General features: G+C 40.4%; 1 protein-coding gene across 1 annotated transcript; it reads left to right on the top strand.

Annotated features, from left to right (window-relative positions):
- The first annotated feature begins 6,605 nt into the window (after window positions 1-6,605).
- Window positions 6,606-16,099, top strand: LOC104620314. Its single transcript, XM_010286496.1, has 3 exons — window positions 6,606-6,617; window positions 6,754-6,824; window positions 14,728-16,099. Exons 1-3 carry the CDS (start codon window positions 6,606-6,608, stop codon window positions 15,011-15,013), a joined length of 369 nt encoding a protein of 122 aa, XP_010284798.1. The 3' UTR covers window positions 15,014-16,099.
- The last annotated feature ends 812 nt before the right edge of the window (window positions 16,100-16,911 follow it).

The raw sequence follows: 16,911 nt of genomic DNA, 5'->3' as shown, positions 1-16,911 counted from the left end.
ATCTCAGTTACTCTTCTTAACAAGTAAGTTTTGTGCCTTGGAGAAATTAATTGATAGTTCTTACTATTGTTTTTTAACAGTTAAATTGTCAGCATTCAGTATGCCATTCTTTCCCATATTCATGGCAAAAAAAATGGTCTGCAAGCTAAAATCGGTGTTTGAGATGGAGTGGTATGTTCACTACTGAAGCTGATGAGAATACCAACACAGAAATGTGCTTCAAATAGCACTCATGGGACTGACAAATAGAATATTTAGGTAAGTACAAAACCTGATTGACAAAGAATGAGAGCATCCACATACCTGATGGTGGGGTGTCTTTGCCTTTGAACAAATGTTAGGAAGTTTGTGGCATATTTGTGCCTTTTTTTTGTTCTTGCTCTTAATGTTGTGGCTTAGGCTTTATTCTTGACATTCCTTTTCATAATTTTTCTTAGTAAATGTGAGCAGATAGGACAAACCAGCTCAAATGAGTTAATTATAATTAATGCTGGCCTTCACTACTGTTCCTTTATTGTAGAAGGCAGTATCTTCAGTCCTTTACTTGACTGAAGGTTTTTATATTAATTGTTCAGATGTAATCGGTATACCAACATCCACTTCTATTTCCGGTCCCATGCATGGTTAAAAATAAGTTGTATAGTCAGCATAGAATTACTTTGAGAAGATTGGTAATAAAACCTGATAATTTTTTTTCTTGGGCTTGCAGCTTGTTGTCAGGACCTAGAGTGCCTCAAGAGGTAGGTTTTAGTGTGATTTTGGGAATTGCAGTAGCCAAGCAGCCTGGCCTTTGAGTTTGAATAGTAGTGGTATAGAGTGCGAGCAGTTAGGAATGCTGTGAAGGTCTTTTATAAAGATGTGTTTGAGAAAGATGTCCCTTCTCTGACTCTGGGAAATGTTGAATATGAACGCTGCCCTCCTCCAGGTCTGTGCACTTTCGTAGCCAATTGCATGCTGTGAAGCAATTCCAGTAGATATATTTTCTTTAGAGTTCTCATAGGAATCTTTAATGAAATAATGGCATGGGTGGAGATGGCAGAGTTTGTTAGGTTATGTGCCAAAAGCTCCTGGGCACACCCACACAGGACTAAAGAGAGACCATAGTGGTTAGGGGAGCCCAAATAGTGCCCAGCCCTGGCTTCTCCCAGGCCCATCCCAGGAGCCACCAGCCCATCAGAGGTCCATCTCCATGAGCCCAGAGGAGCACAGGGGTACAGTGGCAGGTGGGAATGCACAGTAAGGACTCAGTGGAATGAACATCTTCTCTGGGCCCCTCCCAGGGCTGGGCCCAGGGGACAGCCTTGGCCTCCAGGCCTGACACCCATCAAGATGAGTCAATGCTGGAGCATCTTTGGGACTTAAGGGTGTTGCTGCCTAGGGGTGTGAGGCACATTATGGAATGCAAGAGAAAGAGCATTTTGAGATTGCATAAGGCGTATTATGGGATGTGTAGAGGAGGAACCAAAGGCAAGCAAAGGGGTAGGTTCAGGTGATTGGGGGAGAAGCAAGAGTGTGAAAATGGAGGAATAAAAGGATAAAAACATCTGGTCATGTGTGAGTAGGCTGCTGGTGTGTACACTGGTCTGGCCATGCCCTGCACCTGATCAGCACAGTCTGTCCTGTCTTCCTGTTAAATTCCTTCCTAACTCTTGGGTGAGGGACTCTGAGGAGAGAGGGTGTACATCTCGGTGCTAGCAACTAGAGTCAAACCATAAGTCGGAGGGACTGTGTGTCTATGGTGCCAGCAACTGAAACAAGTGCAGGTCTGGATGCCAGCAGTTGGGCTGGGACCCTGGGCTGGAGGGCTGGGTGCCAGCGACTGGGAACACTTCATAGATTAAAATCAAGTGTCAGCCACTGGAGTGGGATTTGGACCTATTTATCTGTGCTGCAGTACTGGAGAAAAGAGTAGGTGTGTGAGGGATCATGTGGCTGCTAGTGAAGATCAAGCTGGATCAGCTGGTGAGTAGGTGAATAAGGTGAGAGCTGAGAGGTGAGCATGTATCTCTTAAGAGCAAGACCATGGGAGGAGCTAGCTGTTGGAGGCAGTGGGGAGTCCTGGTCAGCTGCTGGAGAGACTGTAGGGTCAGGGGGTCTCCAGGGGCAAGATGTCTGTGTGCTTGTGTGTCTCTGTGGGCAAGACTGCAGTGAGGTTGGGTACTGGGGGACCAGGGAGTCCCAGCCAGCTCTGTGTGACCAGCAGTGGAGTTGGGCTGAAGCCTCTGGGGGAGAAAAGAAAAATTTTGGCCCATATTTTCGGAAAAAAATAGCATACTTCAATGCTGATGTTTGACCTGTCCCCCCAAACAGAGCAAGCTTAATATTGTTTATTGTGTACTTTCATTTTCTACTATTTCCTTAAACATCTGTGGCCTCACTGGTTACAGTCACTAATTCATCTTTAGTTATTCCTGACTACTCTCCTATTCTCTGAGGCTATTCAGAGGCTCTGAGCAACCTGATCTAGTTGAAGACGTCCCTGCTCATTGCAGGGGGTTGGACTAGATGATCTTTAAAGGTCCTTTCCAATGCAACGATTCTATGATTCTAGGACTCTTACGCTGGCCAGAGAGAAGAGCAGGATGAGGCTGTTGGTGTGAACACTCTGTGTGTCTGTCTGTGATCAGTGGGCCAGTGGTAGATACTTGTGGGGTATGTGTGTGCCTTCTGGGAGTAGATTTTCAGCCTTGCTACTGATGCGACCTGGTCATGGAGTTGTGGCTGCCTGGCCTCTTGGCTGTCAGACCTGACATGATATGCCTTCTAACAGAGTAGTCTATAATTACAAACATTGGGTGATATCTGTAATGACATGGTGTTTTCATTTCACTGTATCAGACATACCTCTTTATTACCAGTTATTAATTTTTTAGTCTATCTATTTGATCTTTCAGAAAAAATGATGAAGCTCTTGCCCTGAGGGAGGAACAGAAAGTAGCTCTAGTTTTGCCTGACATTGGAGCCTTTAACATTCTCCCATTCTTTGGGCACATGCATTTGTGATACAAGTTGTTAGGGTTGATGCAACGGGAGCTTTGCCTGTAGCCTTTGAACATAGAGGAAAAAGTCTAATTCCTCAGAAATATAAATACATCTTGGACCATACTCTTGAGGATCAAAACATCACTGCTCATACCTTCATGTTACTGTAATTCTGCAGCTAAGTTTGATCGCTCAAAAAGGATTGCCACAGCAAGTTTGAAGTGGTGCTTGCTATAAAAGATGCCAGAATGATGACAGTGTTCCCAAATGTGCCCCTGTCCCTAATTCTCCCTCCCATCAGTCCCCCAGTGTTTGGGTGGTTCTCATGTGAAAGTTGTGTGCTGTGTTCCCTTTGCTCATGCTTCTGCTCTTGGAGTTGAAGCTAACAGCCACAGGAAGGTTTGTGTTGTAACCAAGCTGTAAAAATGAAGAGAGTGAAGAATGTAGAGTCCCAAAAGGCCTCTAAAAGCAAATGTAAAAACCTTGTTTGCATAGCTTTTAAGCTTTTGGCTTACTTGCATAGAGGGTATAAGTTCAGTGAGTGGAAACACATTATTTCAGAGAGGATCTGAGCATTTTTTCATTTGTCTGTGGAGGTTGAAAGGGCTTTGTAAAGGTCCAGTGAATAAGAGTGGTATTGACAGACCAGTATAGGAAGCAATGTTGGATAAGAAAGGAAGATGTCAACTTATAAGGCTACTAAGTTGGATGCCAAGTCAGTCTGATCTTTGATATAACCAGAACACACACACAAAAAAAAGTCTCAAATACTTAATGGCTTATAATTCCTGCCTAAATTAATATAATTGGTGTCACCTTATTAATTTATTGAGGTGTTTCCCCTAAAACTGAGTTGTAGCTGTTTAAAATTGGTGTGTGTTTTATTAGTGCTTTGTAGCTCGAATACTTTGGTTTATGATTTTAATTATAAAATAATGGCATATAGTGGCTTTTAATGTGCCTCCTAGTGAGATTTCTCAAAACAGAATCACTAAGTTTAGTAACTGTCAGTCAGATGCTTTTTTCCCCGACTCCTTCCTCCCCTTCATCTGACATTGCTGTTTGAAGGCTCAGGACAAACTTTTATAAAGGCCATGAGTTCCTGCTGTCATCACTATAAACTAGCTCAGGCTGCTCAGATAGCAAATTCGGGGTCTGGAGGAAAAACAAATTTTGACGTAATTTCATGGAGACCTGTGTAGGCAACATCTCCCATGTGCTAGTGATAGAGCCTGTGTTTCTTACCCTTTTTGTTCATGGTGAGTCGCCGTCCCACACACCCTACTGCTCCTACCTGGGAAGGCAGCAGTAGCTGGTGAGGTTGCTGACACTGTACTTAGCATCTAGTTGCAGGTAACTCAAACAGGTAACAGCTTACCTGGGCAGATACTCGGTTTCCATGAATGCCTGTGATATGACCATGTCCTCGCCATCAGGTGTATACTTAAAAAAGGATTTGAAGTACCCCAAGCCCAGCTGCTAACTGAGATTATACTAATAACCTTATATGAGAGAAGGACTTCTGTGAGGAACCTTAAACCAATGTGCCATTAATAGACTAGTGCACGGATAAGTAATACTACGATTTTTGGTGTATTTCTCTACTGTTGTTTCTGTGGAAGTCTTGCACAGTTTCCTTTGCAAAGCCCTTCAAATGCAGACTCTCAAAGGAAAAGGTTATGACCTGGGAGTATTTGCATGTCTGTCTGGCACAGATCTCAGCTTTTGCTGGATGAAATGGTTTCCCTTTGCAACAAAGGAATATGTATCTGTAAGTTGATCAAGGATTAGTCATATTTTTTTTAAGAACTTGTGACTGGTTCTGGAGGCTTGTTAGGAGTCTTTCGCTGAAGTATTGCTTGCTGGAAATTACTATAAAGTGAGGAAATAGTTCTGTGATAGCTGGTTTTAAGTGTAAAATATGAAAACTATATTCAAGCAGAACTGCAGAGCAACTGTAGAAAGAGCAGCTACACTTTGGTCTACATTACACTTGCACTAATTTAGCACTGATTTGTATTCTGTTGCCAGGGAAAACCAAAGCATGCCCAAAAGCAATACAGACAGAAGAAAAAGTGTGTCTGTGTTTATAAAATGTCACCAGCCTACCCTAATGAATGAATGAATCCACAATCACAAATGTGAAGGGAGCCAGTACAGGCTTATATTAAGACCATAACAAACTGAAGAAGGTTAGTTCTAGATGGACAGATGTAGGCTGCTGTGTAACTGCATAACGTTTTCTCATTAGCTACTGAAAGAAATTCTGTACTACTTATTTTCATTCCCTGTTATGCACATGCAGTGTATGCATTTAAAGCTAAGACCTCTTGTGTTTTCTATCTAGACTTTAATAACCCAAATAGTAATAAACAAATAGATATTTAGAGCCCAGCATTAACTTGTTAGATCTTCACATGGAACTGCCATATAAATTGCTTGCTTTTCTTCTCAGATTTGCTTCTGCTATTAGATGATGACTTTTGACTTCTCTTGTCTCAACTTTGGCTTGACAACAAAATTGATACTCGGGCTTTTTTTAATCTATGGCAAAGCAGCAAAATCCTGCTATGCCAATAATACCATAACAACATGATGGGACATGGCTTCCTTAAAGTTTGAGCTGAAGTCTGTTGGCAGTTACCTTTTTTGCATAGTCTACACACACACTTGTACTGTCACGGTGATGATTGTGTTGCTCACATAGTCCAAACACCAGCAGCTATACTGGCAGATCATAGCTGGGATAACTAAACAATAAATACCTTCTTCATTACCGCCTACCTTCAGTTCCTCAAGCCTTCAGTCTCACCCATGTCAGTGTTGTTAATGCTTAGCTTCATATACTGGGTATTATGGCCAGGTGCATAGCTTTCCTTTTCTGTCTTGCAGTTATTTTTGGTTAACACACATGGTTGCTTACAGCTGACTAACCAAATCATTAGTTTATGCATTCAATTTATATAATAAATGGCTCATAGTAGCTGTTCATTTGTTTTCCCATTAACTTCAACCATGTACGGTAGAGCAGTTACTTAAGTTTTATTTGACATTGAAATTCATTTGTAAAGAGAACTGAAAGACTGACAGTGCAGGAGTTATCTACAATTTGCATAATTTACACTCTCCAATGACTTTTTCTGTGACTTTTTTTTTATTATTTATTCAATTGCTTTAGTGTTAGTCTCTCCAGTTTGTTCTAGAAGATGCTGGTAATGTAAAGGTTGGCCATTTTGGGTGGTGGTGGATCCAAGTCACAAAGATGAGCTCTTTTCTTCCACTGTTACACAAAGCTAGTGCAGTTTGACAGCTGGTAGTTGCAGTGATTTTACTGTCATCTGACTGCTTGGTATTTTACTGGTGCTGTTTAACTCTGCTCAAAATAGGTCTGCTGTGGTTAAAAGACTTCTGGAAGAACCTAAGTGAAGCAACAGCCGGGAAGAGCATTCCCAAGGTGAAGCAGCAGGGACTGTGCTTTTCAGTGTAGTACACCAGTTTTGCACATTTTACTTCTACTCTTCAATTAGTATTGCAGCTGTTGTATTTGCAACAGCTTTAATTGCTTTTAATATGTTAAAATGTTTCTTATTGAGATAATTCAGATTCCTATGCACCAAGATTAAATGAAAGTCAAGGTGATTTTCGTAGCCTCCTTATTGCTTAGTCCATTGCAGTGAAGAAGCTCTCCACTTTATTTGCATAAGCACATAAAGTGGCAAGTTCTTGTGTTCTGCAAGCGGTAACGTTTTTCTTTTCCTTATATTTAGGAAGGCTGTGGAAGAGTTACTTAAAGAGGCAAAACGTGGGAGAACCAGAGCTGAAACAATGGGAGCTATGGGTTGGTAAGTTGTGCCAAGAGGAAATGAATGCTATGACCGATGCCCAAATAGATTTTACATTTAATGTGTGACAGAAGTCTCTACCTTTTCATTTGCTTCATGTTTAAATAATTTGTCTTCATCTAGGTATTAATTTGTCTGGGCAAAAATTTGAATCAAGATAAGAAGGAAGTTGAAGTAAATTCTGCCTGCATGAAATTGCTTGACTGAATGTGTTGAAGTCAAAGCAATAGGAAAATTGGGGTAGCTTCTGTAATAGTATTTCCTTATAGTAGATGGAATTGCAAAGTTTGGATTGGAACCTTATGACTCTAAAATACTGGGTAGCTTCAGTGTGCATGTACTTACATACTGGCCACATGTTACTGGGTTAGATTCTCTTTTAAGTTAAAAGAATTAATAGCCAGACAAAAAAACCTAAACCCCTAAAACAATAAAAGTAATAAACGATCCTCTAGTACAGAACCCATGTGTAAATTGCTGCCAAAAATTAACTCAAAGTATAACACAATTTTGGAAGGAGGTATTTTTTAAAACTAAAAAAAAAAAAAAAAAAAAAGACTAATTTATATAGTGGGAAAAGATTCACGGTATTTAAATCTTAAGTGAAATACAGCATTAATTCTTCAATGCAGTATTTCAGTTTTTACAGCTAGATTATCATGTAATGCATGTAATTGTAATTAAAGAAGTAATAACATGCTGAGAAGAGTCATTCATCTTAAAATAATGTGTATGACTTTGATAAGAAGCTATCGGATATAGGGATGTTCACACAGGTAGTGCACCAGTTGGCTGTGTTAAACTCATTTATAGATAGGGTTTGGCTTCCTCCACCAACAGTAGTAAAAGATAAGCTTGTGCTGTTAATGAAGTTCTCAGCTGATTTCTTGACTATGTTTGTTTTAGTAGCTCTGAAGAGATTAAAATACTGTCTTGCTGAAAAAAAGTTAATCCTTTATATTTTCTAAACAAGTTGTGGGGTTTTTGTATATTTTACCCAGTATTTCTGCTAGGGATGCAGTTTATACCCTATATGTTAAAATAGTTAAATTGATTTAATCCCCTAGAGTGGTTATAGCTATACTGATACAGCATGCTTTTACCCTGTAAGCCTTGCCAAATGGCCAGGTAAACCAGTGCAGATCGTTAGCACCGTGAAGTGTTGCGTGCATCCAGTTACAGTGAATTTGCAAGTTAATTCCAGCTGTGGAGACTAAACATTTTTGTTGGGAGATAACTAATTGTCCCTGTGCAACTTTGCTGCCACTTGTGCAGTCTAGAATACATGCCAGGAGCGTGGATGGGCTTCTTCTCCTGGCTTCAGCTGTCTCTTATTCCTTGTCTGTAAAAGAGCAGGCGTCCTGCTCAGCTGACTGACGATCAGCTTGGGGTAACATGCAGTTTGCCAATGCCTGATGCTCAAGACCTGCGGGAGGAGGGGGTAGCCAAAGGTGGCCTATTCTTCAGAACAGCTGCAGATTCCACTGGAGTGTAATAGTGGCTGGTTGAGTCAGGGTTGTGTTAAAGGTGTAGGGGGAGAAGAGGATCGTCAAGAAGGCTTCAGGCAGAGGAAGACTGTTGACATAGGGGTTGGCGTGGTGATATCCTGAACTGAGACTGTTGAAGTAAGGATCCTTTTCAACAGCAGAAGAACATAAGAATAGCTATACTGGGGTCAAAAAAAGGCTCCATCTCTGCAGTGCCCTGTCTCCATCAGTGGCCGATAGCCAGTGCCTAGGAAATGGAGGAAGAAAAGTACAGTGAAGTAGCTGTGCTTCCTCAAGGTACTATCCCAGCTTCGGGCAGTCTGCAGCTCAGGATGTTCTGCACTCAGAAATGATTTTTCTGTATATGACACTTCTCCAGGGATTTTTCCCTCTCTGCTATCCCTATCCTTAGAGATACTGGTAGTAATCCCATTTGTCACAAATCTGCTGCCATAGAGTTTGGCACAGGCTAATGTACAGCTGGTGGGTGTGTAGCCATAAGAAACATATGAAGCCCCCATAGGCAGGCTCCCAATAAGTTCTTTGGTGTCCAGTTCTGCAAGCACAAGACACAGAACAGCAGCTGGAAGCTGCCGCTGCTCTCTTCCCTTTAATATTTTTCATGCCTGGTAGTGCTATTCTGGTCCTTCTGAACTGGCCCAGCAACTAGGTATTGCATATATATGTGGGAGATGAGATAACCTGTATGATATTTGGAAGGAAACTTAACTGTGGTCAGTTTAGTATCACAGTCCAGTAAAATGTCATCAGATGTAACTGATGTTAGGGTAAATCCTGAAGGGCTTCAGAGATTAGATTTAGGACTGATGTGTAACCTTGCAACTGTAAACTATGGAGAGGAAGATAACTGCTGCTCTGAGCTTTGCTGATATCAAATTCAATGAGCAGAAAAGTTAGTTCATGAAAATGTGTATTAGTAGACCAAATCCAGGAAAGCATAACTGGTAGAAGCAAAGAGACAAGGTCATCACCAACTTGTCTAAAAGCAAAGTCTTAACAGGTAAAACACAAAACCTTCCTTCCTTGCCAAACTCAAAATGCTTACAGGTGTGTTTCATGAGGACTTCTGGGATTTCCTCAGCCCTTTGTCAGAGGAGTCCTGGAGAAGAGATGCACAAACCCTGGAGACATCTAGTGTAAGGCCATCAGTCCTGCATTGGCACTGGATAGTTGAAGCAACTCGGCCTATGAAGAAAAGATTTGTTCTGCCATCTATCTTTGGGTAAGGAGAAGCAGAGGCTGCTACTTCTCATACTTCGCTGATTCCAGTTTATGCTGACCTTCAGCAGCTGTTGGGAAATACCTTTCTGTAGTCAGTGGCATTTGACAGGAATTGGTTAAAGGGAGGTGTGTGGGGAGGTGGCATTCCCGGGGAACTATATTGTGCATACTGTTACAAAGGAGTAGTGTCTCCTGGTGGGTGTTGACGGCAGCAAAACCTTAGCCAGCAAGCCTCTGAACATGGTTTTGGGACTGCTTTCAAATTAAAGCCACTGCTCCATTACTATCCAGAGTGATTAGTTCTCCATAGCTCAGGGGCACTGCTTAAAGAAGTTTCCCAAGCATCCCTACACAACTTTTTGCTGTGTCCTGGTGTGAGATAGAGATCTGCTGTTTGAGCCTAAGTTGCAAGCATCCAAGCTAGCATAGCTGACAGGTATGGAAAAAATGTACCAAGCGGTCATCCTTTAGCCCACAGCCTCTGATACAAAGACTCAGCCTTGAAAGACGGGACAGCATTGCTAGTATTTGTTCCAGTTTGGGAATGTTTTGCCAATGTTACATTGTCTTACAAGTTTGCTGTAGATGACATGGGTAGGTGCTGCAACCTGTAGGGGCTAGATGCTAGTAGAAGAAAGGCTTGTCCAAAACGGAGAGGTTGGCAGTGATATCAGGCAACAGCTTATGCAGGAAGGGAGATTATCTGAGACTCTCTGGACATGGAGCAACTGTCAGAAATACTGGATATTTGTAGATCTCTCATTATTGTCTCTTGCGTATTGATGTGTTCCTTGGATGTCCTCAAGATTCTTGCTCTCAGCACTGCAGTATTTCTAGCTCCTGCAGTGCTCTTTTGTATGTACTTTATGGCCATAGTGATTCTTGTTGGGGGTTTCCTACGTCTTTATAATACCACATGATGTAGATCCTGCTGATGTTGTATCTAGTTCAAGCATTAGTGGAGCTAATCACAAGCAAGAAAATGTGTGAGAGCAGGGGCAGAGAGGATCCTTTTCTGAAGGTGTCTTAATCCTGGAAACGTTGAGCAAAAGAGAGCAGAATCTGTGGCTAAATCTCAATGATGCTGCTGTGATGCTGGAACTTCTGAGATGAAAAAAGACATCAGAGCAGCTGTCCAAAAGTTAACACTTGAAGGGCCAGCAGGATCCAGGATGGGAAGTTCTGCACAAATAGTGTAAGAACATTTGAAACTGTTAGATAAATGTATCCTTGATTCATCAGATGGAATAAAACTGTAAAATACTGGGATTTCCATTGTGTGCCTAGGTAAAATCAAGGTAAAAGCTCAGCTTTCTTTAAGTGGTTTTGTCAGTCCTATGTGCATAATCAATAAGCTTCTCACAACAGTAGAGTTTAGGTCTCATTTTAAGGAGTTGTTCTGCCTTAACTGAGAAAGGCAGTTAAAATGCCACAAAAGCTACTGTGTGAACAAGTTCTAGAGGCTGCTGCTTTTTTTTTTTTTTTTCACCTTCCAATGTGTAGGTCTGATCTTCAAAGGTACCGGTAGCAAGTGAGCTAAGGCTGAACTGAACATAATCTTCTCTGCTTACTAAAATACCTAAAATAAGGAAAACAGGATATTTTGGGATGGTTTGTTCAGCTCTGCATTCTAAGAGCAGATGAATTTGCAAAAAGAAGATAAATGTTGGAAGCATTAAATTATTTTTAACCCTATTTATAGTAAAGCAATCCTAAAATTGCTTTCATTCCTGTAGATAGCTTTCTGTTCAATACCAAATTTGTTAGAAGTACTGCAGAATACAAAATAAGACCAAAGGGTTTGAGAGCACTGGAACTGCAAAGTGTTGTATTGCATCTTGTCTTTGAAAGGGTGTTGCATGACTGCAGAAACACTGCAATCTGATTCCGCTATGTCTCTTTCATTTGAATGTGAAGAGGAGGAGAAACAGGGTACAGACAGAGGTTGCAAAGTGAATATGTTAAAGTCTTGTGATCAGAGCACAAATTCCCATCCAAAGTCCTGCCAGCTGTATCTAGCTGCAAAGACCATATTTAAAAGCTCGCAGTGTCCTCCCAAGCATCCTCTTTTGTGAGATCCCCTATTGAAAGGATAAGAGCCTAGGTTAGGTGGTTTGGCAAAACAACCTCTAGCAGCTTTTTTTTTTTTTTTTTTTTTTTTTTTTTTTTGCCTTCAGTCACTCTTCTGTTAAGTACTCTATTTTCCATGGCAGTTTGGAAGTTCATGCATAACGAACTCTGTTTCCTGGAAAGATCTGATTTATGCTGTATGCTGAGGCTAACTGTGCCAAGCCTGTTAGATAACATCAAGTTACCCAGCAGAGAAAAGACTGTGGCACATGGCACTGTATTCTTGTGTCTTAAATGGTGTCCACGTGTTTTACTGATAAGAAGTTGTATTGTACACTTCTGTGATGAACTGCACAGCTACACTTGATGACAGATATTGGCTGGAAATTCTGTGTTATTGCGCAGAAGTTGGCTTAAAACATCAAAAGCAGAGTTAAGATTTTACCTGTGTTTGCAGTAATGGATTTTTTTTCTTGCTCAAAAGGCAATGTTGACGCTTCGTCATTGCATAGTGGAGAGATTTTGGCGTGTGGGGGACTTATATGTGGAGGAGGAGAGGTTCTGTGCATCAGGATAGCTTGGTTTAGCTTACTGGAGCATGCAAAGCAAAAAGTGAACGCTTACTTTGAGTGAACACATTGCTACAGAACTGGAGTCTGTTTTGTAGACGAGACTGCTCTTGAATTGCAGGTTGCATGCTTGCTTTGGTCACGCCTGCAGCCCTGCTTCAGGCACGCTTCAGTTTGGAGCTTTAATGTTCTTTTAACATGTCTTTTTTTTTTTTAAGAGAAGCTTTTAAAATCTTTTCTGTGGCACTGTTCACCAGCCAGCAGTATTGCATTCCACCTTGCATAGGCTGAGCTTGCCTCCCAGCCCTTCAGAATTTACATTGAGGGCAAAGCTGTCATTGAATTGAGCATTGCAGGGTCAGACCTATAGCAAGCCAAAGACTTGTCTTCAGGGAGTTCAACTGTAGAAGTATTCTACAATTTTCTCACCATTAGAAATGCTTTCAAAGATATCAGTGGATTAACACAATTCACTTTGAATCTTCACAGCTCCATATATACCATGGATATATATAAACATTATGGGCTTGTGTGTGTGCATGTGCAATATAACATGTGCCATACATCTGATTTCCTTTAAGATGTAAAGGCAGAATTTGCTTTGTTGAAGTCTGAGGTCAGTAAAACAAAGGACTGATGTTTTTGTTCAATGCCATAACTTACTGCAGTTCCCTGAAAGCCTGGTGGCTCACTTTTATCACTGTATGATGGTGAACTAATGGCATCTCTTAGCTGACTCTGAAGCCCTGCATTTGTCATCAGTTTTCATTCTTAGTATAGCTCAGGCAGCACACATAGTGCCAAAAAGAAATAAATACCTCAGCAAGGTGAATTTATTTAGGGCACATTGTCTCATTCTGGTGCTATATATATTAGTGCTTAATCGATGCATTAGCTCTTAAGAAAAAACAAAAGGAAGGAGGCAAATGTGAAATAGCTTTTGCCTGGATACAGCCTGGAGAAAGCTGCCCTCCTTGGTAGGAAATGTTGAGGTACAACAGTTCAATGCTAGCATAAGACATGCAGAGGACTTAAATGTTGCTATTTTGTGCTATGTCTTGAGTGTAACCTGTGCTATGGCATGTTCAGCACCACATTCATAGCTGATGTAGCTTGAAGTAGAAACCCTATTCTACTGATATATGTTAGCCTTGTATTAGCTATACCAGATACAGATCTAGACTTTTGAAAAAAAAAAATTTTTCAACCAGGATTTGAGCAAAACAGTGTAGATTTATATGCAGAAAGTTTAGAAAACTCTAAAGCTAGCTGTGCTGTAGAAATGTGTCAAGACATACCTAGCAGAAGTAAAACAGTTTGGCTGTTTAATGTATAATTCTAAAACGACTGTAAGTTCTTAGAGGATTTAGAACAAGAATAATTACCAGTGATGTTTAGTAGGCAGACCTGAAGCAAACACCGTGGTAAATGCCATGTCCAGTTAGAAGTCATGAAGTATGCTAAATAAACAGACATGATCTTTGTTAAAATCATCTTGTTGTTCTGATACCTCTAATTATTCAGAGGTGTCAAAGGTTTTTAAATGGTCAGGGTGTAGTTTATACACTTGCACAAAATATTCAAGTAGAATAGATGATCTTCATGTTGTGGTGGTAGGATTCATTGACTCCATAGTTGATTCAGTAAGTGGCACTGTGATCTCCAAGAGCGCTGCTTTTTAGAGTCATCCTGTAACTTCTCTATTAGCATGCAGGCTCAAAAGTGTTGTGAAGACAAACACCACAGTGGCTCTTACTTTTCAGAGTGATTTCTGCTTACTGCAGGAATATATTCAAACTTGTTTTTTTCTCATTCTATTTTTTAAGAAAACATAAATTGGGAATAAGTATCATACAGCTGATACCAACAAGATAAATAAAATGTAGAGTACTGGTTTACTAAAACTAGCTCATAAATTATGAGCAAAAGTGTTAAGCTGCAAGAGGAGAAAGTTAGAAACAATGGAAGAGTGTTGGATAAGTATCCTTCCTGTTTAAAAAAAGAAATTAAATATTTTGTTTGGTGGTTGCCAAATACAAATTAAAATCAGTCTGCCTTGTGTCTGCTTTATTACCTACAGCTGTTTGGGTTCTTCAAGCAAGTGTATCTTATACTTTCTAAGTATCTCAGCTCGTTAAGTAATGCTGACTTTAGTAGGTAAAGTTGGTCTTGTAAACCATTCCAATTTGACTTAGAGTATGTTATTAAATAGTTGATTTCTGAATACCGAAGTTAATCACCATCAACCTTAACATATATTGTCATTCTCTGCTTCCGCCTGCACACACTACCATGTGAAAATCATGTGGATTTTCACTGCATTGAAGTAAAATAATTTTCATCCTATAAAGCGTAAGATAAAAGGAGAATGGAGACAACCTTGAACATATCTTTCTGTACTGAGAGTTTACACTAGGTGGCATGCAAGGAAAGCCAAAAGCACAAACCTGTCTTAAAATTATTGAAGTTAAAATCTCAGACTTGTTTTGGCATGTTTTTGTCTTGACTTTTGATCACTTTTACATGTCTTTACAGGTTGAAATGTCCTCTTGCTGGTACAAATAAAAGATTTCTTATTAATACCATCAAAAACACGTTACCATCTCAAAAAGAACAAGACCAAGAACGTGAGCAAAAGGAAGACAGTAAGGAGCCTGAGCCAAACAAAAGCAGGAAAGAAGAAAAACCAAAGAAACACAGAATTCACCCATACACACCCAGCTTTCAGTCCAGAAGGAGAGTCAGCTACTCTCCTCCGAGACACCAAAACAGGAACCAGCACACAAAGGATAAGCATGAAAAGCGATCAAGCAAACGATGAGGAGAGGAGAGTGATGAATATATGTTGTTACAAGCCAGGAATGTCATTAAGTGTTGGACTGCAGGGGTGTCTCAGTTTTTCAGGAAAAGATGCTGTTCAAAATTGAATTTTGAATGAGTTGTTTGAGTGAGAAGTAACCTTGAGGTAGCTTTAGAAAACTTTTTCTTTGGGACCTTTAAGAGAAAAGCAAAGGGCAGTGTAAATCTTTCAGTTGTTTTAGACCAGGCATTCCTTTCCCTTTGCTCCATTCCTCTCTCCACTTCTGACTAAGCTTAGGGTCTTGATGATGGAGCGTGATACATGTGTCACTGTCCGATACAACTTGTTTAGTCATGTCACTTGGAAATAAATTTAAGTTAAGCAGAAATCTATTTATTGTGTAAAGTTGGCAGAACTTCTTTGCTGCTAACCGATAAAGAAGTTTTGCGTGTTTGGGTTAGTTTAGTTTTACAGAATCTAGAAGAAGGGAAGGCTGGTCAATGCCTGGCCAAGCACATGCATTTTGTATAGAATATAAGAGTTTGTTTTCTTTAGTATAAAAAGAACAAATTTTAAATGGGTGGTGCTGGTTTTACTTTCCAGGAGGAACTACCAGGAAATACTGATTTTGCTTGTTATTGTATATTCACAAACCTGTTATAGATAATAATAAACATTACCCCTAAAAAGCCGTAAGTGCAATAATCGTCTCTGTTTAGAGTTCCCTCTGTAAGGAAGTACTTTGAACAGTCTGTTGTCATGGTGCTTTCAAAACAAACCTTGGAAGACAAATTTATCACATTCTCTGTCCACTGCTGTGAAATTTCCAAGTAAATGTGTAATACTAGAAATGCAGAGGTGATACTTTAAAACATTGAAGTGCTCACTTTCCAAGCCTGTGTGACAATTCTGTAGTGGTACACTTCTTACCGGTGGCTTGGAGCACGTGTATACAGATCAGCATATTCCATGTCTCACTTCTGTTTGTGTTAAAATAACAAACTTCTGTGTGAAATATTTTTTATTTCAGTATTCTCAGAAATAATTTTTTTGAACATAGGTTTCCGTTTTTAAGTGTGTTGACAATAAAATCGAAAATGTTCATTGAAAGTGCTTTGTGGAATTAATGCTTTTAATAGGTTTCTTAACTGAAATGGGCCTCTCTCCTTCAAGGGAAAGGAGGACCAGTGCCTCATGGTTCTTCAGTGTTGTGTCAGGGCAAGAGTGCCACCTATAGGCTTATCTATACGTCGTCTTGCTATTCTTACCGGTCTCAGTTGGAAAGATCATGTTAGCCAGGACATGTGGAGAGCAAGGTGGAGATCTGTGGATGAATTTTGATGCATTAACTGGGAATTACTCTTCGGAGTAATGGGAAGGTAGTTGAGGCCACCAGTGGCTGCCAGGGCCACCATATCCAACACAGAGGGATATTTCTACATTTCCACTGAGGAGTTGTGGATAGTTTCTCTATTTCCCTGCAGGAACCATAGCACTGTAATGGAATCCCAGCCTTTCAGAAAATTTCCAATTATTTAAATGGGATTAAAGAAAATGTACTATCTTTGGAGAATGTAGGGCTATCTCTGGTTTAAATAAACAGGTGTTGTTTGCAGTCTTTATTTTGCAGGACACTGCTTGTTTTCTCCTTAGTAATCCTTGGAAGCACAGCACCGGTAATACCAGCCAGGCTCTGCTGCAGTGACAGTACTGGATGGATGTGGCTTTGCAGCAGAGAATTCGTCTTGCCGTTGGTCAGGATTGGGGCTGGAGATGTTCCACAGGACAAATCCCTATGAATTCTTGCTCATATCATACCGGTGATAATATGGGATCCTGAGCGCTTTCCACACTCAGTCCTTCAAACACCCCTTTAGGATAAGTGCTGCTGTTGATTCTACGTTAATTTAAGCCAGGCT

Source organism: Phaethon lepturus, unplaced genomic scaffold (genome assembly GCF_000687285.1).
Source record: "Phaethon lepturus isolate BGI_N335 unplaced genomic scaffold, ASM68728v1 scaffold29224, whole genome shotgun sequence".
Taxonomy (NCBI): domain Eukaryota; kingdom Metazoa; phylum Chordata; class Aves; order Phaethontiformes; family Phaethontidae; genus Phaethon; species Phaethon lepturus.
This window is presented reverse-complemented; position numbering and strand designations above follow the sequence as displayed.

Bases quoted from the DNA above. Each gene is read 5' to 3' on its own strand.
- LOC104620314 (XM_010286496.1), top strand. The intron at 6,825-14,727 runs GTAAGTTGTGCC...ATGTCTTTACAG, and splicing joins ACAATGGGAGCTATGGGTTG to GTTGAAATGTCCTCTTGCTG.